This window comes from Nycticebus coucang, chromosome 16 (assembly GCF_027406575.1).
Source record: "Nycticebus coucang isolate mNycCou1 chromosome 16, mNycCou1.pri, whole genome shotgun sequence".
Classification (NCBI taxonomy): domain Eukaryota; kingdom Metazoa; phylum Chordata; class Mammalia; order Primates; family Lorisidae; genus Nycticebus; species Nycticebus coucang.
In genome coordinates this window covers 992660-1018053 of record NC_069795.1, presented here as the reverse complement: position 1 = coordinate 1018053, position 25394 = coordinate 992660, and the positions used below count along the sequence as shown (strand labels likewise).

The 25394-nt window shown below is 40.7% G+C and overlaps 2 protein-coding genes across 6 annotated transcripts in view; one reads left to right on the top strand and one right to left on the bottom strand.

Annotated features, from left to right (window-relative positions):
• The window catches only part of PCBP3 (poly(rC) binding protein 3), a 273796-nt gene that overhangs the window by 91066 nt on the left and 157336 nt on the right, over positions 1–25394 (top strand). The window lies entirely within an intron of this gene.
• Positions 13696–14075, bottom strand: LOC128568177 (ATP synthase subunit ATP5MJ, mitochondrial-like). The gene has a single exon (XM_053565898.1). It carries the CDS (start codon positions 14011–14013, stop codon positions 13837–13839), a length of 177 nt encoding a protein of 58 aa, XP_053421873.1. The 5' UTR covers positions 14014–14075; the 3' UTR covers positions 13696–13836.

The window sequence follows — 25394 nt, the reverse complement described above, 5'->3', positions numbered from 1 at the left end:
CTCTCTTTCTCTCTGTCTGTCTTCCCAGGCTCTTTGTCTAGGGGTATATATAGTTGCATGGGGCCTCTGTAGTTACATTTAGTGTGTGTGGGCTCTCTGTGAGGTGTCTGGGACCCTCTGTAGTTACATTTACCCTGTCTGGGACCCTCAATAGTTACATTTAGTGTGTCTGGGACCCACGGTAGTTACATTTAGCGTGTCTGGGACAGTGTGTTTGGGACAGTGTGTTTGGTACCCCAAGTAGTTACATTTAGCATGTCTGGGGCAACGTGTCTGGGACATGTCTGGGTTGCAAATGAATGGCTACAATCCCTTTCATTCCCAGGCCTAGGAAATTTACATGGAATTGACCAGGCCTAGAAAATGGGGGTTCCCTGTTCAGCCCTAAGTGCAAGGGGAGGAAAACTAAGGTGCTGGTGTCTGCCCAGCAGTTGTCTGGCCCCTCCGGCTACTGGAGCCTCCTGCGGGGGTCCCCCCACCGCCTACCCTCCAGCCTGCTGGTTCTTCTGCTCTCTGCCACTGCACCAACACCACCAAGGCAGAAGCAGCCGGCCTGCACCTCCCCTGCCCCCAGCTCCACCAAACTGGCTGGGGTGCCACCTGTCCTGTATCACCTTCCCACAGACATTGAAATAAGTGGAAGAAACTGCATCTGCAACTAGGATCAAAAGACCAAAACCAAAATATTTTCATAAACCTTTGACTGTATGTTTCTGTTTTTGTGCTCTTGTTTACTTCATGTTTTATATTTTAATTTACTGACACTTATTTTGGTTTAGGTATGTTTATATTTTTACCTAATTAAGATCCTTAAACACATGGGTATTTTTGTTGATAACTCAAAAGATTTAGCTATTATCATTAGACCAAAAATATTAAATTTGCCTTATCACAATTCACACAAGTACAGATCATTTTGTTTTTGGTTGCATTTATACTTTTACAACCTTTGTGTCAAATCCTGACACCTTAAGAACATAAAAATGTCTGGTAAAACCCGGGCAAAAAATATCTGCTGATGCTTTTAAAACATTTTTATTCTTACTTAATAATGCTTTTTTTTTTGTTTGTTTTTTTGGAGACAGAGTTTTAGTTTGTCGCCCTCGGTAGGTGCAGTGGTGTCACAGCTCACAGCAACCTCCAACTCTCGGGCTTAGGTGATTCTCTTGCCTCAGTCTCCCGAGTAGCTGGGACTACAGGCGCCCGTTTGGACGGGCCGAGTTGGAACCCACCATTGTCAGTACAAGGGGTCGGTGCCCTACTCACTGAGCCACAGGCACCGCCCACTTAATAATGCTTTTAAAACCCAGCTTATTTGCCACAGATTACTAAATTCACATGATCTAGCAAAGCATTTGGGTTTGTTTAATTAATTGATGAACACTCCCTTCTTTATAAGCCAGTCTGGAACCATGTATACACAGCATTTAATATATATCCACAAAATATATCTGAACATAGTATATACATGTGCACATTGTAGGGGTGAGGGAAAACTCACCCTTTCCCCTGAAAATTAGCTGAAAGATCAATTCACAAGTAATGCAGATTAATAAAGGTTTATTTACCATGTACAAGGGGAGGAGAATCACAGATCACTCAATATTCCCAGGAGGTTCAGATACTTTTTATTTTTTTTGAGACAGAGTCTCACTCTGTCACCCTGGGTAGAGTGTTGTGACATCATCAGCTCACAGTAACCTCAAAGTCTTGGGCTCAAGCGATCCTCCCACCTCAGCCTCCCTAGTAATTGGGAATACAGGCACCTGGTAAAACCACCGGCTTGTTTTTTTCTATTTTTAGTAGAGATGGGGTCTCACTCTTGCTCAGACTGTTCTCCAACTCCTGAGCTCAAGTGATTCTCCTGCCTCTGCCTCCCAGACTGCTGGGGTGAGGCACGGTGCCTGGCTGAGGTTCAGATACTTTTATACCTGTCTTTTTGGAGGGGAGAGAAAAGTAGAGTCCAGGTAATCATTTTAGAGGCAACAAATGGTGTGAGGAAGGACAGTTGAGTTATAAATGATTCTCTTCACAAATTAAATTTACCTGAGAGACGGGTATTATGTTTAAAATAATGTATGGGGGGTGGCACCTGTGGCTCAAAGGAGTAGGCCGCTGGCCCCATATGCTGGAGGTGGTGGGATCAAACCCAGCCCCAGCAAAAAAACAAACACAAAAACATAGCATTCTGTTGCGCCGTGCCTGTGGCTCAAAGGGGTAGGGCACCGGCCCCATATGCCAGAGGTGGCGGGTTCAAACCCAGCCCCAGCCAGAAACTGCAAAAATAAATAAATAAAATAAAATAATGTGTGGTCTTCTTCCCACAATATACTGAATTAACAGAGAGGAAGGGAACCCAGTCCCTTCCTACTGGTATAAAGAATATTTTTCTAGTTTGTACTCTAGTACAAACTTACTGGTTTACAAAAGTGTACTGAATTCAAATTTCTTTTCACAAAACCAGAATTTGTTCACATGGCTAAGCTTTACTTGTCCTGATAGATAATCTAGTAACACCTGTGGACCAAAGATTTGGATAAAACAGTTTCCATGGCAGTTTGATTTTAAAAAAAACCTCTTTAACCCTTTTTTCCTTTAGTTTAAAATGAGTTTTCGGTGTTTACATTTACTTAGAACTAACTCCAAGGTCTCTCTATAGAAAAAGTTAGCAGATTCAGAGTAGGCAGAAAAGAAATTAGAAAGCCAAAGAGACTTGACATTTTAATTTTATAGTGGCAGATGACCAGTAGAGCTCTGAAATTTCCTCAATGTAATTTGCACATCAGTAGGAACTAGTCGATGAGAATTGGCCATAACCAGCTGGAGTCCTGGAAACTCCGTATGCCCTCAAACTTACCATAAACCAACTGGGGTGCCCTAAGGGGGTCATTCTCCTTGTCTTTCCTCATTTTTAGAAGATTTATTTTCCTTTTTGCTTTAACAGAAGCAACCAAACTGTAGTCTCGGGTTGGTGTAGTGCAGGAATGTCCAACCTTGGCTTCTCTGGGCCACCTTGGAAGAAGAATTGTCTTGGGCCACACATTAAGTACACACACACTAATGAAAGCTGATTTGAAAAAAAAGTTCTATGCATAATTTTTGTGATGTCCACCATGACAAAGAAGCAAAAAGGTCCTCACATAATAATCCTAATTATGCAGCAGCCCATTCAGTCTTTCAAAATCTGTCAGGTAGCCTTGGTGCCCGACCTCAGTAGTTAGGGCACTGGCCACATACACTTGGGTTGGTGGGTTTGAACCTGGCCTGGGCCTGCCAAATAACAATGACAACTATAACATAGAAATCACCAGGCGTTGTGGCAGGCGCCTGTAGTCTTAGCTACTTGGGAGGCTGAGGCGAGAGAATTGCTTAAGCCCAAGAGTTTGAGGTTACTGTGAGCTGTGACGCCAAGGTACTCTACTGAGAGCGACATAGTGAAATTCTGTCTCAAAAAAAAAAAAAAAAATGTCAAGTAGGTCTCAAGTTTGTGAATATAGAAAATGTACATATCTAAGTATCAAAGCATCTTTTTTTTTTCTTTGAGACAGAGTCTCACTATGTCACCCTCAGTAGAGTCCTGTGGCATCACAGCTCACAGTAACCTTTAACTCTTGGGCTTAAATGATTCTCTAGCCTCAGCCTCCCAAGTAGCTGGGACTACTACTTGTAGCCTTCCACAGGCTACTTTTTTGTTGCAGTTGTCATTGTTGTTTAGCAGGCTCGGGCTGGGTTAGAACCTGCCAGCCCCGGTGTATGTGGCCAGCACCCTCTCCACTGAGCTATAAGCACTGAGCCAAAACATCATTTAAAAATATTTTTTATTATAAAGGTAAAAGAGGCTTGGCACCTATAACTCAGCGGCTAGAGCGCCAGCCACATACACCAGGGCTGGCGGGTTCGAACCAGCCCGGGCCTGCCAAACAACAATGGCAACTACAACAACAAAAATAGCTGGGCATTGTGGTAGGTGCCTGTAGTCCCAGCTATTTGGGAGGCAGAGGCAAGAGAATTGCTTAAGCCCAAGAGTTTGAGGTTGCTGTGAGCTGTGATGCCACGGCACTCCTACCAAGGGTGACATAGTGAGACTCTGTCTCAAAATAATAATAATAATAAAAAAAGTTAAAAGAAAAGTGGGCAACATAAAAGTAGTAGTATATTTGACATTATATTTGAGAAACTAATGCATCAGTATCTGGTTGGATGGGAGTAGCTGCAATTCTCAGTGAGTTCATAAAGTGCTCATTGGATATTTTGGTTGTAATTTTACTCTGCATGTGCTTCATTCTTGAAAATAGTTGCTCCCTTGGGGCGGCGCCTGGGGCTCAGTGAGTAGGGCGCCAGCCCCATATGCCGAGGGTGGCGGGTTCAAACCCAGCCCCGGCCAAACTGCAACCAAAAAATAGCCGGGCGTTGTGGCGGGCGCCTGTAGTCCCAGCTGCTCGGGAGGCTGAGGCAAGAGAATCGCGTAAGCCCAAGAGTTAAGAGGTTGCTGTGAGCCGTGTGACGCCACGGCACTCTACCTGAGGGCGGTACAGTGAGACTCTGTCTCTACAAAAAAAAAAGAAAATAGTTGCTCCCAGTGTGGGTGCTGCCAAAGAGTGAAGACGTGAAAAAGGTGTGATTGTTAAGCGAGGAATGTTTGTCTCTGGGAAGATAAGACTTATAAAAGTCCAGTAAAGAGACATGATCACATTTCTCTTTAATTGAATGTCAGATTGCAGTTCTGTGCATTCCATTTGAAAATTGGCAGGTAACATACTTACATTGACTGAAAATGGAGTTGCAAATTCACCAAAGTATTGATTATTTTTCTGGAAATCTTGAAATCTGTTTTCAGATCATTGTATCAAATTGAAAAGCAAGGCTGCATATTTTTCACTGTTCATAGGACTGTTTTTAGCCAACTTGTTGATATGCTTAAAATTGTTTGCCTTAATTTGAGTTTGCCATAATTTTGGTTGCATTTGGAATGCTGTTATGAAACATTGTATTGATAAGTTGGTTTTCACCCTTAAGGCATATTTTTAACTCATTTGAATGATGGTTAAATCCACTAAAAATGCTAATTCTGTAAGCCAGTTTTCATTTCAGGTTATGGCACAAATTTGATTTCTGATACCATAAGTGACTTGATATCATGTTGCAAATCATAAAATCTTTTCCACATTTGGCTTCTACTTAGCTATCTTACTTCTGAAAAGTAAATGATGTCACCATAGTTAGCACCAATACTTGTAAGAAAGTGGTAATGACCCAATCCCTTGGCTTTTATGAAATCATAGTCTTGATGACTTTGCATGATGTCATCCATTTGTAAAGGTTTTGTAAATAAATTTTCTTTTCTTTCTTTCTCTTTTTTTTTTTTTTATTGAAACAGAGTCTCACTTAGTCGTCCTCTGGGGTTGAGTGTTGTCATGTTACTGCTCACAACAACCTCAAACTCTTGGGCTCCAGTGATCCTCTTGTTTTAGCCTCCCCGAGTAGCTGGGACTACAGGTGCCTGCACAATGCCCAGCTATATTTAGGGATGGGGTTTCACTCTTGCTTAGGCTGGTCTCGAACTTGTGAGCTCGAGTGATCCTCTCTCATCGCGGCAAATAATTTTCAGGATGTATTATGCAGTGATACTTTATCAAATGTGAGTTTTAGGTGGCATTGGCATCATTTTCTATTAATTTTATAAGTTCCTCTCTTTAAACAACCATCACTGGGGCATCCTCAATAACTATACTAGATATGTTAACAATGGACAAAGAAAATGACTTTGGCATATATTTTTACTGCTTCTTATATATCTCTTGATTTAGTTGTGTGTTTTAATGGTGCTAAAGAAGCCATTTCTTTAGTGACATTATTAGTATGTATTTGTCATCAATACCTCTAATAAAAATGGCAAGCTGAGTCATATTTGTAAGCATCAGTGCTGTCATCCGTCACCAAAGCGTAAAATTTAAAATTAGCAGCTTTACTCTCCAAATGTTTTTTTGTTTGTTTGTTATTTGGAGACAGAGTCTCGCTTTGTCACCCTTGGTAGAGTACCGTGGCATCACAGCTCACAGCAACCTCAAACTCTGGGCTCAAGTGATTCTCTTGCCTCAGCCTCCTGAGTAGCTGGGACTATAGGTGCCTGCCACAATGCCCAGCTGTTTTTAGAGATGAGGTCTTGCTCTGGCTCATGGCTCAGGCTGGTCTCAAACCTGTAAGCTCAGCAATCCACCTGCCTTGGCCTCTCAAGTGCTAGGATTACAGGTGTGAGCCCCATACCTGGCCCAAACTTTTTCAATAGATTTTCCAGTTTCTTTACCTCACCTGGCTATAGTCTGGTGAGACTGTTGCTCTCCACTGGGCTACTGGTCAATGATGCAGAGGCAGCACTACAGACGAAATGAATGATTTTAAAAGGGATGGCTGGTGCTCGCTCAGGCACAACAACCATCACTTGTCTTTATTCACTCTTTTATATACCCAAACTCATCAGATAAAAATAATCCAAGAATAAAGAAGACAAAAGGTAACAAAACTGTCATCAAGATTCCTTATCAGCGGGCGGCACCTGTGGCTCAGTGAGTGGGGCGCCGGCCCCATATGCCGAGGGTGGCGGGTTCAGGCCCGGCCCCGGCTGAACTGCAACCAAAAAAAAAAAAAAAAAAAATAGCCGGGCATTGTGGCAGGCGCCTGTAGTCCCAGCTACTCGGGAGGCTGAGGCAGGAGAATCGCTTAAGCCCAGGAGTTGGAGGTTGCTGTGAGCTGTGTGAGGCCACAGCACTCTACCGAGGGCAATAAAGTGAAACTCTGTCTCTACAAAAAAAAAAAAAAAAAAGATTTAAAAAAAATAATAATAAAAAAAAAAAAGATTCCTTATCAGCGTTAATATAGCAAAGTATGTACACACCTTTCTAAACTAAGAATATCTTGTTTGGAGATAAACAACAATGGAGATAAACCACCAAGGGCTGGGTTGTCTGTTCTGTTTGCCCACTTCCCTATATGACTTACTGAAAGTTATTGTGTAAATAGAGGTAGGGGACTAAGTGCAGAGGTCCATTGCCCCAGGCAGATGGTCTGTCTCCAGCTAGGACTTGACGAGGGCCCTCCTGCACACTTTTTCCTTTAATGCGTGACTGCCTGCATTTTTCAGCAAAGCCGCTTATGCAAGGTGGGGGAGAATATCCCCTAAAACTCATATCTAGTCCAAGTACTGGAAATGTTTCTTCTCAGGGCCTCGTACTTCAAGGAGCACAAATGAGACTGATTCACCTCACAAGAGTGCTGGGGATTGTGCCCCTTCACGAGACAAACTGATTTTAGAAATATACCCTCTTTTTCAGGAAAAATTGTATTTGCCATGCTTTCCATACATTGCTTAATATAACTTACCATAACTATATGTTTTTGACTTTTTTGCTATTAAAAATACTGCCATATAACTAGCTTTTACAATCAAATTGATCTGAGTTGTAACTTTTTTTTTTTTTTTTGAGACAAAGTCTCACTATATCGCCCTTGGTAGGGTGCTGTAGCACAATTCTCTTGCCTCAGCCTCCCAAGTAGCTGGGACTACAGGTACCCAGCATAATGTCAGCTATTTTCTTGTTGCAGTTGTCTTTGTTGTTTAGCTGGCTCAGGCCAGGTTCAAACCCGCCAGCCTGGGTGTATGTGGCCAGTGCCCTATCCACTGAGCTATGGGTGCCATGCTGAGTTGTAACTTTAAAAATTTTTTTTTGTTGAGAAGACAGACTTTTTTTTTAGTTGTGCTGTTTTGGCCTGTTTGCCTTGACAAAAAAGTAGTCATTTGTCCACTTTTCATTGAACAATCTTCCATCATCTGGAATTTTTCTTTTTTCTTTTTTTTTTTTTTTTTTTTTTTTTGGCCGGGGGCTGGGTTTGAACCCGCCACCTCCGGCATATGGGACCGGCGCCCTACCCGCTGAGCCACAGGCGCCGCCCTGGAATTTTTCTTTTTTTTGAGATCTGTTTTTTCTTGAGGTGTTGTAGAAGCCATACTGGGATTAAAAAAATAATAGATAAGGGGAGGTATTTACTTTTTTTGGGTGGGGGCCTGTATTTACTTTTATTATGAAAATTAATTGCCAGGAAAATAGAAATCAAGGTTTGGGCCCTTCTGCATCTTGGCTCCTGGTGCAGGGTGAGGCGGAGGCCAATTGTAACATGCAGTGGGTGATGTGTGAGGCACCAATGAAGTGTGGCAGTCCCTTAATAATCAAATAAGAAGATTCACTTGATGGCTAAACAACATTAATCGCCTAACATCGATAATCTCTGCCTTGCCAAGTCACCACAAACAGGTCATGATCTGATGGTGTCAATTCAGTTGTCTGCACTGGGAAGACAGTACATTGGGTGCTAGGTAAGCTGTGAAACTGAAGCCACATGTGCCTGCAAATAGTGAGGGTGTATGTGTGTTTATTTCACGTGACATTGTAATACAATGTTGTCTTACAAAGGTCATACTGAAGAACCACAAGATTGAGTTCCACCAAAAAAAAAAAAAAAAAAAACCAAAATCTTGTAAATGTTTTAGGTAAGTTTACGATTTTGTGTTGGGTCATGGTGGGCTGCAGATTGACTACTCTGGTATAATGGATCCGTACATCCTGATTGTCGATTGGACTCCATACTGCTTCACCACTGAGTAGTTCCCACCCTCTTACATGTCTCAGCATCTCTTTTTGCGGGTCTACTGCTTCAAGAGGGTTCAAAGTGCCTGGTATTTAGTTCTTAGATGCATTTCCTGGATGAGCCTTCTTCTAAAATAATTTTGTTAAGGAGTTTCCTATTGGGTTACTTGGCTCAGTGGGGAATTGCGCTGGACACTCTCACTTAGGGTCATGTTCACCCTTGGTTAACTGGGAGACATAAAATGCTCTTTCTCTTCAGAGCTGAGGAACTCAGTCTCTTATTTAACTATGAATAGGGCAGTTGGGTTTCCTATTTAGTAAATGCACAGAAAAGGCATTTGAGATTAATTTGGGGAGGACAAAGCAATGGAGAAAACCCTTTAGAATGCACCTCCAAATCAAAATTAGGATCCCAAAACAATTTCCTAGGGAAAAAAACAACAGTTCAGAATAAACCAGGGCCATCAAGCAGGATGGCAAGGTTCAGGGCTCAGGAGGACTTACCAGTTCTACCCAAGGAGAAGCTGGAAGTCAGCAGGCCCAGGGGACCATGGGGGACCCGGCACTGAGTTCAGGCTACTTCTTTAGGAGGTTCTGGATCTTCTCTGAGCCCCACCATGGGTGTCAATGGAAAGGAACCCAAATGTTGTAAGATAATTTATATAGTTTTTTTTTTCTTATTATGTGTGACCATGGTCCAGAGCAATGCCCAAGAAGCTGTGAACAAAATGGTCTTGCCATTGAGTTATAGTTTGGTTTCATAAATTTCAGGGAGACAGGAATTACATGTAAAGTCAATTTTATTTTATTTCACAAGAGAAATTTGGGTTAGAGATTGTTAGAAATAGGAGAGTGAGAAAAAAACACATTATTATAAATGAGTGATAAAATGCAAATTTAAACATACCATCGCATGTCTTCATTAATCAGTCTCTTAGTTCTGTGAATGGACCATTTGGTTAGGAAACTTTGTCCCATTCCAGGAGCTCCATTTGCAGAGGAGCTTTTAAACGGAAGGAAAACAGGTTGGCTTGGCGCCCCAGGTTTAGTGGTTAGGGCGCCGGCCACATACACCAAGGTGGGCGGATTCAAACCCAGCCTGGGCTTGCTAAACAACAGTGACAACTGCAACAAAAAAATAGCCAGGCATTGTGGCAGGCACCTGTAGTTCCAGTTTCTTGGGAAGCTGAGGCAAGAGAATCACTTAAGCCCAAGAGTTTGAGGTTGCTATGAGCTGTGACGCCACAGCACTCTCTACCAAGGGTGACATAGTGAGACTGTCTTAAAAAAAAAAAAAAAAAACACAGGTTAACATTTGGAGCAATTTTTAAACTAGCTGGAAGAAAAGTATTGCTTTAGGAGCAGAAGTGGAGGGAGGAGTGTGAGGGAAGCGAGGATGGTCAGAAGGGAGAGTCTACTTTAAATATTTTGCAAGGGCCTTTTTTTGGTGGGGGGGAGTTCCCAGAGTCTTTTTAATGTTAAATTATTTTCATTAAGTGAGACAACAACAGACTCTTGATTTAATTCAGAAGACTTGAAATACTAATTATAGAATGGTTTTCGTTGTTTTAGAAGGTTTGATGACTGCTTTGTTTTAATAGAGCATGCGGATAAACTCCAGGTCTCCTCTAAGATTTTTACTATAGCCAGAAAAGTTTTATTTTTATTTTTATTTAATTTTTCTTTCCTTTTTTTTTTTTGAGACAGAGTCTCATTCTGTGTCCCGGGTAGTGTGCTGTGGTGTCATAGCTCACAGCAACCTCAAACTCTTGGGCTCAAGTGATCTTCTTGCCTCAGCCTCCTGAGTAACTGGGGCTATAGGCACCTGCCATAATACCTGGCTATGTTTTTTTTTAGAGAGGAGGTCTTGCTCTTGCTCAGGCTGGTCTCGAACGCCTGAGCTCATGCGATCACCTGCCTCAGCCTCCCAGAGTGCTGGGATTATAGAGAGACACATCGCCCCTGGCACCCAAAAAATTTTAAATCATCACAGGCTAGCTCTATTTAGGGTCCCAAGAATTTCCTGTGGTTTTTTCAGCATGTTAGCCACTGGAGTCTCGGACCTACTGAGTCTGACTACGTCCCCCCAAACCCAGGACTGACAGAAGTTCCTTCTGAGGCCTGGAGAGAAGGAAACTGAGAAAATAGGGTATGTGCCCCCCCCCCCGCCCCAGCCCAGGGCCAATAAGACATTCCCTGTGGGACCTGTAGTGGCGGGAATTTGAACTGAGGAGGAATGAAGGGAAGGGGTGGAGAGAAATAAAATCTCCGAGATTTTTATCTTAAAAGTAGATGATCTTGTGGCTCAGTCGGTAGGGCGCCAGCCCCATATACCGAGGGTGGCGGGTTCAAACCCAGCCCCGGCCAAACTGCATCCAAAAAATAGCCGGGCGTTGTGGCGGGCGCCTGTAGTCCCAGCTACTCGGGAGGCTGAGGCAAGAGAATCGCTTAAGCCCAGGAGTTGGAGGCTGCTGTGAGCTGTGTGAGGCCACGGCACTCTACTGAGGGCCATAAAGTGAGACTCTGTCTCTACAAAAAAAAAAAAAAAAAGTAGATGATCTCGAGTCCAAAGGAGCTGACCCAAGTTGTCCCCATTGAGGTTGGGGAGACAGCTGAGTACATGTGGCCCGGGATCCTTTGTGGTTGCCAGTTTGCTGGAAAAGAAAATAATGAGGTTTATAATTTGAAAAAGGAGGATTTTATTTCTCATGAAGGTTTCAGCCTGTGGTGTCTATTCCAGCAGGCTGGGAAGTAGGGTTCCTGACTTGTTTATGAAGCAGGAACGCTTGTGTGCAGTACCCCTTTCTACCTCCCATCTGGTCATGGCTGGGAATTCAATTTTAAGGCTTCTTTGGGGTTGCCTTGGCCAAGAGGGGTCTGTTCAGTCAGTGGGGGGCTTAGGATTTTACTTTAATTCATCTTTTCTTATTGAGCTTTGAGAACTCTTTATATGTGAATTCTGAATACTGTCCGTTCGAGCTACACAACTGGCAAGTTCTTTCTCCTAGTCTGTGGCTTGACTTTTCATTTTTTTTTTTTTTTTATTGTTGGGGGTCCATTGAAGGTACAAGAAACTAGGTTACACTGATTGCATTTCTTAGGGTAAAGTCCTTCTTACAATTGTATTTTGCCTCCCAAAGGTGTGTCACATACCGAGACCCCACCTTCTCCCTCCTTCCCTCTCTTTGCTCTTCCCTTCTCCCATACCTTCCCTCCTTCTCTCTCTCTCTGCTCTCCCCTTCCCCCATCCCTACCGTGTCATTAATTGTCCTTATATTAAAATTGAATACATAGGATTCATGCTTCTCCATTCTTGTGATGCTTTACTAAAAATAATGTGTTCCACTTACATCCAGGTTAATACAAAGGCTGTACCGTCTCCATTTTTTTTAATGGCTGAATAGTATTCCATGGTATACATACCCCACAGCTTGTTAATCCATTCCTGGGTTGGTGGGCATTTAGGCTGTTTCCACATTTTGGTGATTGTTAATTGAGCTGCGATAAACAGTCTAGTGCAAGTGTCCTTGTGATAAAAGGATTTTTTTCCTTCTGGGTAGATGCCCAGTAATGGGATTGCAGGATCAAATGGGAGGTCTAGCTTGAGTTCTTTGAGGGTTCTCCATACTTCCTTCCAAAAAGGTTGTATTAGTTTGCAGTCCCACCAGCAGTGTAAAAGTGTTCCCTTCTCTCTGCATCCACGCCAGCATCTGCAGTTTTGAGATTTTGTGATGTGGGCCATTCTCGCTGGGGTTAGATGGTATCTCAGGGTTGTTTTGATTTGCATTTCTCTATTAGGGACGATGAGCATTTTTTCATGCTTGCTAGCCATTCATCTGTCTTCTTTAGAGAGGATTCTATTCATCTCTCTTCTCCATTGATATATGGGATTGATGGCTTTTTTCATGTGGATTAATTTGAGTTCTCTATAGATCATACTTATCCAGCTTTTGTCTGATTCAAAATATGCAAATATCTTTTCCCATTGTGTAGGTTGTCTATTTCCCTTGGTTGTTGTCTCCTTAGCTATACAGAAGCTTTTCAGTTTAAGTACCATTTGTTTATTTGTGTTGTTGCAATTGCCTCAGGAGTCTTGTTCATAAAGTCTTTGCCCAGGCTGATACGTTCCAGTGTTTTTCCTATGCTTCCTTTGAGGATTTTTATCATTTCATGCCTTAAATTTAAGTCCTTTATCCATCTTGAAACAATTTTTGTGAGTGGAGAAATGTGCAGGTCTAGTTTCATCTTTTCATCTTTTATATGTGGATATCCAGTTTTCCCAGTACCATTTATTGAATAGGGAGTCTTTCCCCCAGTGTATGTTCTTGTTTGGTTTATCAAAGATTAGATGGTTGTAAGATGTTAGTTTCATTTCCTGGTTTTCTATGCAATTCCAATGTCTATGTCTCTAATTTTGTGCCAATACCCTGCTGCCTTGACCACTATGGCCTTGTAATACAGCCTAAAATCTGGTATGCTGATGCCCCTGGCTTTGTTTTTATTACTAAGAACTGCCTTAACTATAAGGGTTTTTTTCCTGGTTCCATACAAAACTCAGAATCATTTTTTCCAAGTCTCGAAAGTACGATGTTGGTATTTTAGTAGGCATGGCATTGAATTGGTAAATTGCTTTGGGAAGTATAGACATTTTAACAATGTTGATTCTTCCCAGCCATGAACATGGTATGTTCTTCCATTTGTTAATATCCTCTGTTATTTCCTTTCTTAGGGTTTCATAATTTTCTTTCTTTCTTTTTTTTTTTTTTTTGTAGAGACAGGGTCTCACTGTACCGCCCTCGGGTAGAATACCATGATGTCACACGGCTCACAGCAACCTCCAACTCTTGGGCTTATGTGATTCTCTTGCCTCAGCCTCCCGAGCAGCTGGGACTACAGGCACCCGCCACCACGCCCGGCTATTTTTTTGTTGCAGTTTGGCTGGGGCTGGGTTTGAACCCACCACCCTCAGCATATGGGGCCGGTGCCCTACTCACTGAGCCACAGGCGCTGCCCCTCATAATTTTCTTTATAGAGGTCCTTCACCTCTTTTTTTTTTTTTTTTTTTGGTGCATCTCACAGACACATTTATTCATGCCATGAGTACATGCTACTTATACAAGTACACAGGGACAGTCCATGTGACACAGCTTTGCTTAGCTCTACGGGTCCATCTCTTGTGTGCTCCAAGTGAGGCTGGTTAGTGATGACCATGAGCAGGTGCAGGAGCTTTCAAAGCTTTACTTCTTTTATCAGCACTCCTGATTTTATAAACAATGAAGCTCATCAACCCCATTCCGATCCAGATCTCCTGGTAAACTTCAGTATAGTAAGGTTTCGTGGGGACCCACACATTTTTAATAATGCTTTGAAGCATCTCAACGCCAAAGCAACGGCTGGACCCAGCAGAGGTCCACAGCCAGATATTGTTAAAGGTCACCGCGTGCGCAGGTGCCGCGCGGAGGCTCTCCTTCACCTCTTTTGTTAAGTATATTCCTAGGTATTTCATTTTCTTTGAAGCTATGGTGAAGGGAGTTGTGTCCTTAATTAGCCTCTCATCTTGGCTGTTATTGGTTATACAAAGGCTTTTGACTTGTGGACATTGATTTTATATCCTGAGACATTACTGTATTTTTTGATGACTTCCAGACATTACTGTATTTTCGATCAAAAAATACAGTAGTATTCAAAAATACATTCATTACTGTATTTTTTGATGACTCAACTTCCAGGAGTCTTGTGGTTGAGTCTTTGGGGTTCTCTAAGTATAAGAGCATATCATCAGCAAAGAGGGAGTGTTTGACCTCCTCTGCTCCCATTTGGATGCCCTTTATTTACCTTGTCTTGCCTAATTGTACTGGCTAGAACTTCTAGCACTACGTTGGATAGTAATGGTGACAGAGGACAACCTTGTCTGATTCCAGTTCTAAGAGGAAAAGCTTTCAGTTTTACTCCATTCAGTAAAATATTAGCTGTGAGTTTGTCATAGATAGCTTCAATCAGTTTTAGAAATGTGCCACCTATGCCTATACTCTTCAGTGTTCTATTAGAAAAGGACGCAGGATTTTATCGAATGCTTTTTCTGCATCTATTGAGAGAATCATATGATCTTTGTTTTTGCTTCTGTTGATGTGGTGAATAACATTTATGGATTTGTGTATTGTAAACAAGCCTTTGCATCCCAAGGATGAAACCTACGTGATGTATGACTTTTTTGATGGTAAGTGTAATCTATTGGCTAGGATTCTGTTGAGAATATTTGCATCTATATTCATTAGTGAAATTGGTTGGAAGTTCTCCTTTTTAGCTGGGTCTTTTCCTGGTTTTGGTATCAGGATGATGTTTGCTTCATAGAACGTGTTGGGGAAGATTCCTTCCTCCTCAACTTTTTGGAATAATTTCTGTAGTATGGGAATAACCTCTTCTTTGAAGATTTGATAGAATTCTGGTGTGAAACCATCTGGACCAGGGCATTTTTTGGTTGGAAGCTTTTTTATTGTTTCTTTGATCTCAGTGCTTGAAATTGGTCTGTTCAGGAGCTCTATTTCTTCCTGGCTGAGTCTAGGGAGAGGGTGTGATTCCAAATATTGATCCATTTCCTTCACATTGTCAAATTTCTGGGCATAGAGTTTCTGGTAGCATTCGGAGATGATCTCTTGTATCTCTGTGGGATCAGTTGTTATTTCCCCTTTATCATTTCTGATTGAGGTTACTAGAGATTTTACTTTTCTATTTCTCGTTAGTCTGGCCAATGGTTTATCTATTTTATTTATTTTTTCAAAAAACCAACTCCTTGTTTCATTAATTTTCTGAATGATTCTTTTGTTTTCAATTTCATTGATCTCTGATTTGATTTTGGATATTTCTTTTCTTCTACTGAGTTTAGGCTTAGATTGTTCTTCTTTTTCCAATTCCATAAGATCTCTTGTGAGATTGTTGATGTGCTCTCTTTCTGTTTTTCGAATGTAGGCATCTAAAGCGATGAATTTTCCTCTCAAAACTGCTTTTGCAGTATCCCACAGGTTTTGGTAGCTTGTGTCTTCATTGTTGTTATGCTCAAGGAAGTTAATGATTTCCTGTTTTATTTCTTCCTGCACCCATCTGTTATTCAACAGAAGATTGTTTAATTTCCATGCCTTTGTGTGTGGTTGAATGTTTTTGTTGGAGTTGAGTTTCACCTTTAGTGCCTTGTGGTTTGAGAAGATACAAGATAAATTTTCAATTCTTTTTATTCTGTTGAGATTTGTTTTGTGTCCTAGGATATGATCAATTTTGGAGAATATCCCATGGTGATGAGAAGAATGTATATTCTTTATCTTTGGGATGGAGTGTTCTATATGCGTCTATCAAGCACACTTGTTCTGGGGTCTCATTTAAGTCCCTTATATCTTTGTTTTATTTCTGTTTAGAGGATCTGTCCAGTTCTCTAAGAGCAGTATTAAAGTCCCCCATTATTATGGTGTTATAGGATATTATATTGCTCAGACTGAGTAAGGTCTGTTTCAGGAATCTGGGAGCATTTAAGTTGGGTGCATAAATATTTAGAATTAAAATGTCTGCTTGTTGTATTTTTCCCTTGACTAATATAAAGTGACCATCTTTGACTTTTTTTATTTTAGTTGCTTTAAATCGACGCATATCTGAAAATAAGATTGCAACTCCTCTTTTCTCCTGAATTCCGTTTGCCTGAAAAATTGTCTTCCAACCATTAACTCTGAGTTTTAATTTGTCTTTGGAGGCTAGGTGTGTTTTCTGCAGACAGTAAATGGAGGGCTTGTGTTTTTTAATCCAATCAGCCAATCTGTGCCTCTTCAATGGGGAATTCAAGCCATTAACATTTATTGAGATAATTGATAAGTGTGGTAGCATTGTATTCATCTTATTTCGTGAAAGTCCCTTACTTAGTTTTATCTTTTGCATCATTGTGTAAGCTAGGTTCTGTCCTTTAATTTCTGGGTGCTTACTTTGCTGGTGGTCCATTGTGATGGTCAGTGTGTAGAACAGGTTGAAGTATTTCCTATAGAGCTGGTCTTGTTGTGGCACATTTCCTCAATGTTTGCATATTAGTAAAAGATTTGATTTCTCTGTCAATTTTAAAGCTTAGGTTAGCGGGATATAGAATTCTGGGTTGGAAATTGTTCTGTTTAAGTAGATTCAAGGTAGATGATCATTGTCTTCTGGCTTGAAACATTTCGTTAGAGAAGTCTGCAGTCACCCTGATGGATTTGCCCTTGTAAGTCAATAGCCACTTACTCCTGGCAGTTTCCTTTTGTCTTGACTTTGGACAGGTTCATCACAATATGTCTTAGAGAAGCTCTATTTGAGTTGAGTTGACCTGGGGTCCAATACCCCTCTGAAAGGAGTGTGTCAGAATCTTTGGTGATATTTGGGAAATTTTCATTTATAATATTCTCTAGAATGGCTTCCATTCCTCTGGGGCATGCTTCTTCCCCTTCTGGGAAACCTATAACTCGTATGTTTGAATGCTTCATAAAGTCCCATAATTCTGTCAATGACTGTTCTGCTTTCTCTCTCTTCTTTTCTGCCTCTTCAGCTATCTGAGTTATCCCAAGAGCTTTGTCCTCTACCTCTGAGAGTCTTTCTTCTGATTTAATCTGTTGTTGGTACTTTCTATTGCATCTTTAAGTTCCCTAATTGCTTCAATTTCTTCAGCTCTGCTATATCCTTTTAATATTCTTCATATCGTTCATCTCTTATTTGATTCTGTTTTTGGATTTCCTTTTGGGTATTTTCCACTTTCTCAGCAATTTCCTTCATTGTTTTTGTCATCTGTATTTTAAATTCCCCTTCTGTCATTTCTAATATTTCTGTATAGGTGGAATCTTCTGTACTAGCTACTTCACAGTCCCTTGGGGGGGGGTCGCTCTGGACTGGATTTTTCTGCTGATTCTTCCTCATGAGTGTTTTCTTTAATCTGTTTCCTTGCCCTAATTTTCTTTTCACTTCTTCTTGCTCTTTAAGTTACTATGCCTCTGGCCTAAGGTTTCGATGGGTCCTTTTGGTACAGAAGCAGAAGGATGAAAAGATTGAATAGCAAGAAGAGAAAAATGATTTAAACAAAAAAGAAAAAAAGAGAAAGGAGAGGGGGTGAATAAAAGGGAATATTGACAAAAAGAAGAGAGGCACTGAAAGAGGGAGATAGGAGTAATATAGCTGTAAAATAGGGTACTTTGACCCAACCTTAAAAACCCTCAACCTCTTGGGGTGCTGAGTTGGGTGCTTCCCTTGAGGTCAGCAGCTGTTTGCCAACCTGTTCAGACATAGTACCCCACCTTCACCAAGTAGAGAGGAAAGACAAAAATACTATAAATCAAACCAAACCAACCAAACAAATAACGTTACGGATTAAAATTGGGGGAAAACCCAAATAATAGGGGCAGAAACCCAAGCAAAAATGAAGTTTTTATTGTTAAAGAAGGCAACAATGGAAAATTATATTTAAACTAGACAAAAGAAGAAAAGAAAGAAAAAGAAAAAAGAGACAAATCTTGAGGAAAATGTTGGAACAAAAACAAATAACAAAAACAAAGCAGCATGTATATCTTGCTGAATGTTGTTTGGGCAACCCGTGATCTTCTGGGGTATGAGATGTTAATCACAATGCTGATACAACTGTACCAGATGGAGACTGGAGGCCTCGGCTGATTTCTCATACCCCACAGGGTTGAGAACCTAAATCTCTCCTCAGCCTGCTTAAAAGACACTTTAAACTGTTAACCTTAGCTAAGCATAAGCTTTCCCAGGAAAGCACTTGTCACTGGGGTCTCTCCTAACGTGGCTGCCCGCTTATCCAGTGCACTAAAACCAGTCTCACTCTATGCCTCTGAGGGCCAAGGCTGTAATCTGCCAAACACTGAAATCTCTGCTCTTCTCCCGTGTTTCAGTCCCCGCCTTTGGGCTGCTCAGTCACTAGATTACTGGCCCAAGGTCTCCTGATCCTCGGGCTGCAACTGTGAGGGTGGGGCCTGCAGGGGTAGTTCTCCCACAATGGCTGCACAGGAGCAGCTCAGTCTGGGGCCGGACTTAAAGTCATCCAGACCCTTGCCCAAGTTCTCCCAAGGTATTTCAACCAAGTACCCAAGTCCAAAAAAACAGAACAGCCCACAGGTAAGGCCTTCCCTGTTTGCAATCTCATTGTTGCTATAGTTATAGCTGTGGGAAGCCTCCCACTGAATGAACACACACTAGCACTTGCCAATTCTCCATTGCTTTTGTTCTCCTTGTGGGGTCCAGAAGTCTCTCGCTGTCTCCCTGTGTCCCCGAAGGGATGTTTCTGGGCAGATGCCACCAGCCAGAGATGCATGGAGTCTTCTCTCCCCAATCTCACCGCACCTGGTTGCAAAGAAGCTGTTACTTGGCCGCCATCTTGCTCCTCCCTGACTTTTCTTTCTTTCTTTTTTTTTTTTTTTTTGACAGTGACTTTTAAAGATAAGAAGTTTTAAATTTTGATAATATCTAATTTACCAATTTTTTTCTTTTATAGTTAATGTCTTTTATATCATTCTTATGAATTCTTTATGAAATTAGAGTTCTATAAGATATCTTCTTATTTGTTCTTCCAGATGTGTTATAGTTTTAACTATTTCTTTTCTTTTCTTTCTTTTTTTTTTTTTTGTAGAGACGGAGTCTCACTTTATCATCCTCTGTAGAGTGCCATGGCGTCACACAGCTCACAGCAACCTCCAAGTCCTGGGCTTAGGCGATTCTCTTGTCTCAGCCTCCCGAGTAGCTGGAACTATAGGCACCCGCCACAACGCCTGGCTATTTTTTTGTTGCAGTTTGGCCAGGGCCGGGTTTGAACCCACCACCCTCTGTATATTGGGCCGGCGCCCTACCCACTGAGCCACGGGCACTGCTCCCAGTTTTAACTATTTCATTTAAGTCAATCCATTTTGAATTAATTCCGTATGAAATGTGAAGAAAATGTAAAGTTCTTCTTATTATTTCTTTTTTGAGACAGAGCCTCAAGCTGCCGCCCTGGGTATAGTGCTGTGGCATCACAGCTCACAGCAACTTCCAACTCCTGGGCTCAAGCGATTGTCCTGCCTCCACCTCCCATGTAGCTGGGACTCCAGGCACCTGCCACAATGCCTGGCTATTTTTTGGTTGCAACCGACATTATTGTTTAGGTGGGCCCCGGCTGGATTTGAACCCACCAGCTCAGGTGTATGTGGCTGGCGCCTCAGTGGCTTGAGCCACAGGCGCCAAGCCTTTTTTGTTGTTGTTGTTGTCCCAGCACCATTTCTTGAAAAGATTATTCTTCCTTCCTTAAAATGCCTTGGAAACATTTGTCAAAAATCATTTTAACATGTGTGTGTATTTTAAGGTTATCTGGGATTTGTTTGGTAAGACAAAGGCATTCTGATACTCAAATTTCCCTGGAAATAGGAGGCAAGGCCATGAGGGTAGCAACGAGCTAGTCAGGGGGCAGGGGGCCCTAGGGGAAGATGTGGGCGGGGGTGGAGGCAGGCTCAGGACTAGCAGTGTGAGTCATTTTAGCAGGCTCTTGGGTGTAAAGGTATCTCTTGCTGTCTGGTGCTTAGCCCTGGGGTCACAGGGCAGGTTGATGTAGCCTGAGGGTGAGACCCCAGTGGACAAGGTGTTCAGCATGTGGGCTCTGGGTTGGTGGGTTTGCATTGGAAGGGTGGGTTGTTTATTGTCTCTAGGAATTGGCTAACCCTGGGAATGATGGGGTCAGCACAGCTCAGATGTCAAAGCGTCAATACATGGCATGGCTAGTGCTGTGTGCATAGTTCCTAGACTCTCTTCTAGTCCATCTGTTCCTTTATTTTTCTTCGTAACCACAGCTGTGTACCAGGTTTGAAATCAGCAGTGTAAGCCCTCCTACTTTCCCCTTTCTTCAAAGTTATTTTGGCTCGTTTACATCCTTTCTATATTTCTATACAAATTTTAGAATCACCTTAGCCTTCTCTGATTTTGACTGAAGTTGCGTTCAGTTGATAGATATGCTTGTGGATGCTTATAGGTTGTAAAATAGAAGTGCTAAGGAGGGACATTTTTACTTTGTTCCTGAATTTAGGGATAAACATTCAGTCTTTCACCCTTATTATGATCTTAGCTAGGTGTCAAGGAGAGGTACTTTTTTAGGTTCAGAAGGTACTCTTATATTCTCAGTTTGTTGAGAATTTTATTATGAGTGACATTTAATCATATGACTTTTCTATTTTAATGTTTGTATGGCAAACTATACTGATGTTATACATACATATATATATATATAATTTTTTTTAGAGGCAGAGTCTCACTTTGTCGCCCTCAGAGTGCCGTGGCGTCACAGCTCACAGCAACCTCCAGCTCTTGGGCCTAGACAATTCTCTTGCCTCAGCCTCCCAAGTAGCTTGGACTACAGGCGCTCACCACAACGCCCAGCTATTTTTTGTTGCAGTTTGGCTGGGGATGGATTCGAACTTGCCACCCTCAAAGTATGGGGCTGGCACCCTACTCACTGAGCCAATGATTGATTTTTTAAAAACAATAATATTAAGCCTATTGCATTTCTGGGTTGAAACCTACTTTGTCATAATGTATTTTTTATATTGTTGGATTTTTATACGCTAAAATTTAAGAATTTTGTCTTCAAAATTTTTGTCTTCAAAATAAGGAATATTTATATGCTTTCTTTACTTGTGGTGTCTTTTTCTGGTATCAGGTTAATGTTTGTCTTAGTGAACTGGGAAGTGTCCCCATGTCTTCAGTTTTCTGGATGAGTTAGTAAGGAATTGGTATTATTTATTTCTTCCTTAAATATTTTGTAGAATTCGTCAGTTAAGTCTTTTGGGTTGACTCTTTTTTTTTAATGGGACGGTTTTAACTTGAACTACATTTCTTATATGTATATATGGTTATTGAATTCATCTTCCTTTTTTTTTTTTTGTCACCCTTGGTAGAGTGCTGTGGTGTCACAGCTCACAGCAACCTCAAACCTTGGGCTTAAGTGATTCTTTTGCTTCAGCCTCCCAAGTAGCTAGGACTACAGGCGCCAGGCTATTTTTTTGTTGCAGTTGTTTAGGATGGGTTTGAACCTGCCACTCTTGGTGTATGTGGCTGGCACCATAACCACTGTGCTACAGGCGCTGAGCCTATTTAATTCTTCTTGATTGTGTTTTTATGGTTTGCTTCTTCTAAGAATTTGTTCCATCTAAGTAGGCACATTTACTGACGTGTTAGTTCATAACAATGTTAGTTCATAACATTCCCTTATTGTCCTTTATTAATTATTTTATTGAGGTAAAATTCACTTAACATGCAATTAGTCATTTTAAAGTGTACAATTCAGTGACATTTGGTACATTCACAGTGTTGTGCATCCAGCATCCAGTTTCAGACTTTAAAACAACTTTTCCATTACCGCAGAGAAACACCCCCTTTCCCTTTCTGCTAGAAGCCACTCATCTGCTTTTGTCTCTGTGGACCTGCCTGTGCTTGATATTTCGTGTACATGAAATCAACATATGACCTCCATGTCCAGCTTCTTTGAGTGATATTTTTGAGGTTCATCCAAAACTGTGTGTTTTATGGTATGTGTCAGTACTACACTCCTTTTTATGGCTACAGAATATTTCATTGTATAGCACCATAATTTGTTTATAGTTCATCTGTTGATGGACATTTGGGTTGTTTCCAAATTTTGGCTATTGAATAGTACTGTTATGAATAAGTGTTTAAGTCCTTATTTTCAATTCTTTTGGGTAGATACTCAGGAGTAGAATTGTTAAGGTATGTCGTAATTCTGTGTGAGAAAATACCAAACTGCTTTTCATAGCAACTGCTCCATTTTACATTTTCACCAGTAATATACAAGGATGCCTATTCCTCCAGGTCCTCACCAACACTTATTGCATGCTTTTTGGATTATGGTCATCCTAGTATCTGTAAGTGGTATTAGATTGTGGTTTTGACTTAATTAATTATCATTTTAATGTCTTTTGTATCTGTAGTAATATTCTATTAGTCATTCTTGATGTGGGTAATTTGTATCTTCACCCTTTTTTCCTGGTCCGTGTGACTAGACTGTATCAAAACATTTATTTTACCAAAGAACCAATTTTTGGTTTTATTAATTTTCTGTTTTTTTAAATTGTTTTCCAGCTTACAGATTTCTATTTGTATTTTTACTTTCTTTCTTGTGCTTACTTTGTTCTTTTTGGTTTAGTAAGCTTAGGTAATTGTTTTGAGACCTTTCTTTTTTTCCCCTAATATAGTTATTTAGTGCTATAAATTTCGCGCTTGGTACTGCTTTTGGTGCATGTCACATATTTTGATATGTATGTTGTGTTTTCATTTTTTAAGAAATGTTTTTACAGAGAGAAAGTTTAGAGCTTTTATTAAAAGTTTGGTGTGGGTCCCTTTCATGAAAGAGCAGAGGCATGAGAGATCTGTTTTAATTTTTATTCAGGTCAAAACGCTTCTAAATTTCCAGTTTGATTTCTTCTTTGTCCTATGTTTAGACATGTGCTATTTATTTTCCAAGCTTTTGGAGAGTTTTCCAGATACCTTTTTCGTCACTGATTTCTAATTTAATTCTGTTGAGGTCAGGACACATTTTTAAAATTTCACTTCTTTAAAGGTTTGTTGAATTTTTTTAATTGCTCAGACTATGATCTTTAAGAATATTCTGTGATTACTTGAAATAATGTGTGTTCTATTATAATTGTGTGGAGTGTTCTGTAAATGTCAATTAAGTCATGCTGGATACTAAGATTGTTTGAATCTCCTGTATCCTTTACTGCTGTTTGGATTTGTCTGTTTCTTTTGGTTCTTTAGGTTTTTGCTTAAATTTTTAATGCTCTTTTACATAAACACTTAGGGTTGTTATTTTCTCTTGACAGACTGACTCCTTTATTATCATCTAATATCCTTATTTACTTTGAGCCATATTATCTCTGAAACCTACTTTTTATAGTGATAATATACTCGCTCTAGCTTTCTTTTGATTAGCATTAGTAGGGTACATTTTTCCCCCATCCCTTTCGTTTAACCTATGTGTATGTTTATATTTAAAGTAGGTTTCTTATAAATAACACGGAGTGTGGTCCTACACTTTACTCATCTTAAAGCCACTGCTTTTTTTTTTTTTTAGAGACAGTCTCATTTTGTCGCCCTCGGTAGAGTGCCGTGGCGTCAGCCTCCTGAGTTAGCTGGGACTACAGGTGCCCACCACAACACCTGGCTATTTTTTTTCTTGCAGTTTGGCCGGGGCTGGCTTTGAACCCACCACCCTCAGTACATGGGGACGGCACCCTACTCACTGAGCCACAGGCGCTGCCTGCCACTGCATTTTTTATGGGATGTTTATAACACTTACAGTTAATGTGATTATTGATACGGCTGGGTATAAATCTTTTGTCTTGCCTTTTCTATTTTCTATTTTTCACATTTGTTGTTAGAGTCCTTTTTTCTGCCTTATTTTTTAATATTTTTATTTACTTATTCATTTTTATTTTATTTTATTTCTTTTTTTGAGACAGGGCCTCAAGCTATTGCCCTGGGTTGAGTGCCATGGTGTTAGAGCTCATAGCAACCTACAACTCTTGGGCTCAAGCGATCCTCTTGCCTCAGTTTTTCTATTTTTAGTAGAGATGGGGTCTTGCTTTTTGCTCAGGCTGGTCTCAAACTTATGAGCTCAAGCAATCCACCTGTTTCAGCCTCCCAGAGTGCTAGGATTACAGGCATGAGCCAGAGCCACCATGCCCGGCCTATTACTTACTTTTTTTATTTTTTGCAGTTTTTGGCCGGGGCTGGGTTTGAACCTGCCACCTTTGGCATATGGGGCCGGAGCCACAGGCGCCGCCTTACTTACTCATTTTTTTTTTTTTTAAGGTGATTTTTTTTTTTTTCTTTTGAGACAGAATCTCATTCTTTTTTTTTTTTTTTTTTTTTTTTGTAGAGACAGAGTCTCACTGTACCACCCTCGGGTTGAGTGACGTGGTGTCACACAGCTCACAGCAACCTCTAACTCTTGGGCTTATGCAATTCTCTTGCCTCAGCCTCCCGAGCAGCTGGGACTACAGGCGCCCGCCACAACACCCAGCTATTTTTTTGTTGCAGTTTGGCTGGGGCTGGGTTTGAACCCGCCACCCTTGGCATATGGGGCTGGCGCCCTTGTTTCTATACTTTTCTGCCTTAATTTGAATTGAGTACTTTTATTATCAATTTTATCACCTTTACTAGCTTATTAGCTATCTCTCTTTGTTTTTTAGAGATTGCTTTGCAATTTGTTGTATATATCCTTAACTTATCATAGTCCATCTTGAAGTAATCTTGTACCAATTCATAAATAGTGTAAGAACCTTACAACAGTGTACATCTCCTGTCCCCCGCCTTTATGTTATTGTTGTCATGTCATTTTCTCCTACATCATTATAAGCCCCATAATATATTGCAATTATTTTTGGTTTAGTCTGTTATCTTTGAAAACAATCTTAAAAATAAGGAAAAAGGCTTTTAAATGTATTTATGTTTTCCCCATGTATTTCATTTCTTTTTGTAGATTTCCTTCTGATACTGTTTTCCTTTTGTATTTTAGACTTCCTTTAACATTACTTACAGCTCAGATGTGTTGGGTTATGAATTATGTTAGCTTTTGTTTGTTGGTAAAAGCCTTCATTTTGCTTTTTATACTTGAAAATTATTTTCACTATAGTACTCCTGGTTGGCAGTTTTTTTCTTTCATTACTTTAGAGATGTCATTCCATTGGCTTCTGTATTGCACTATTG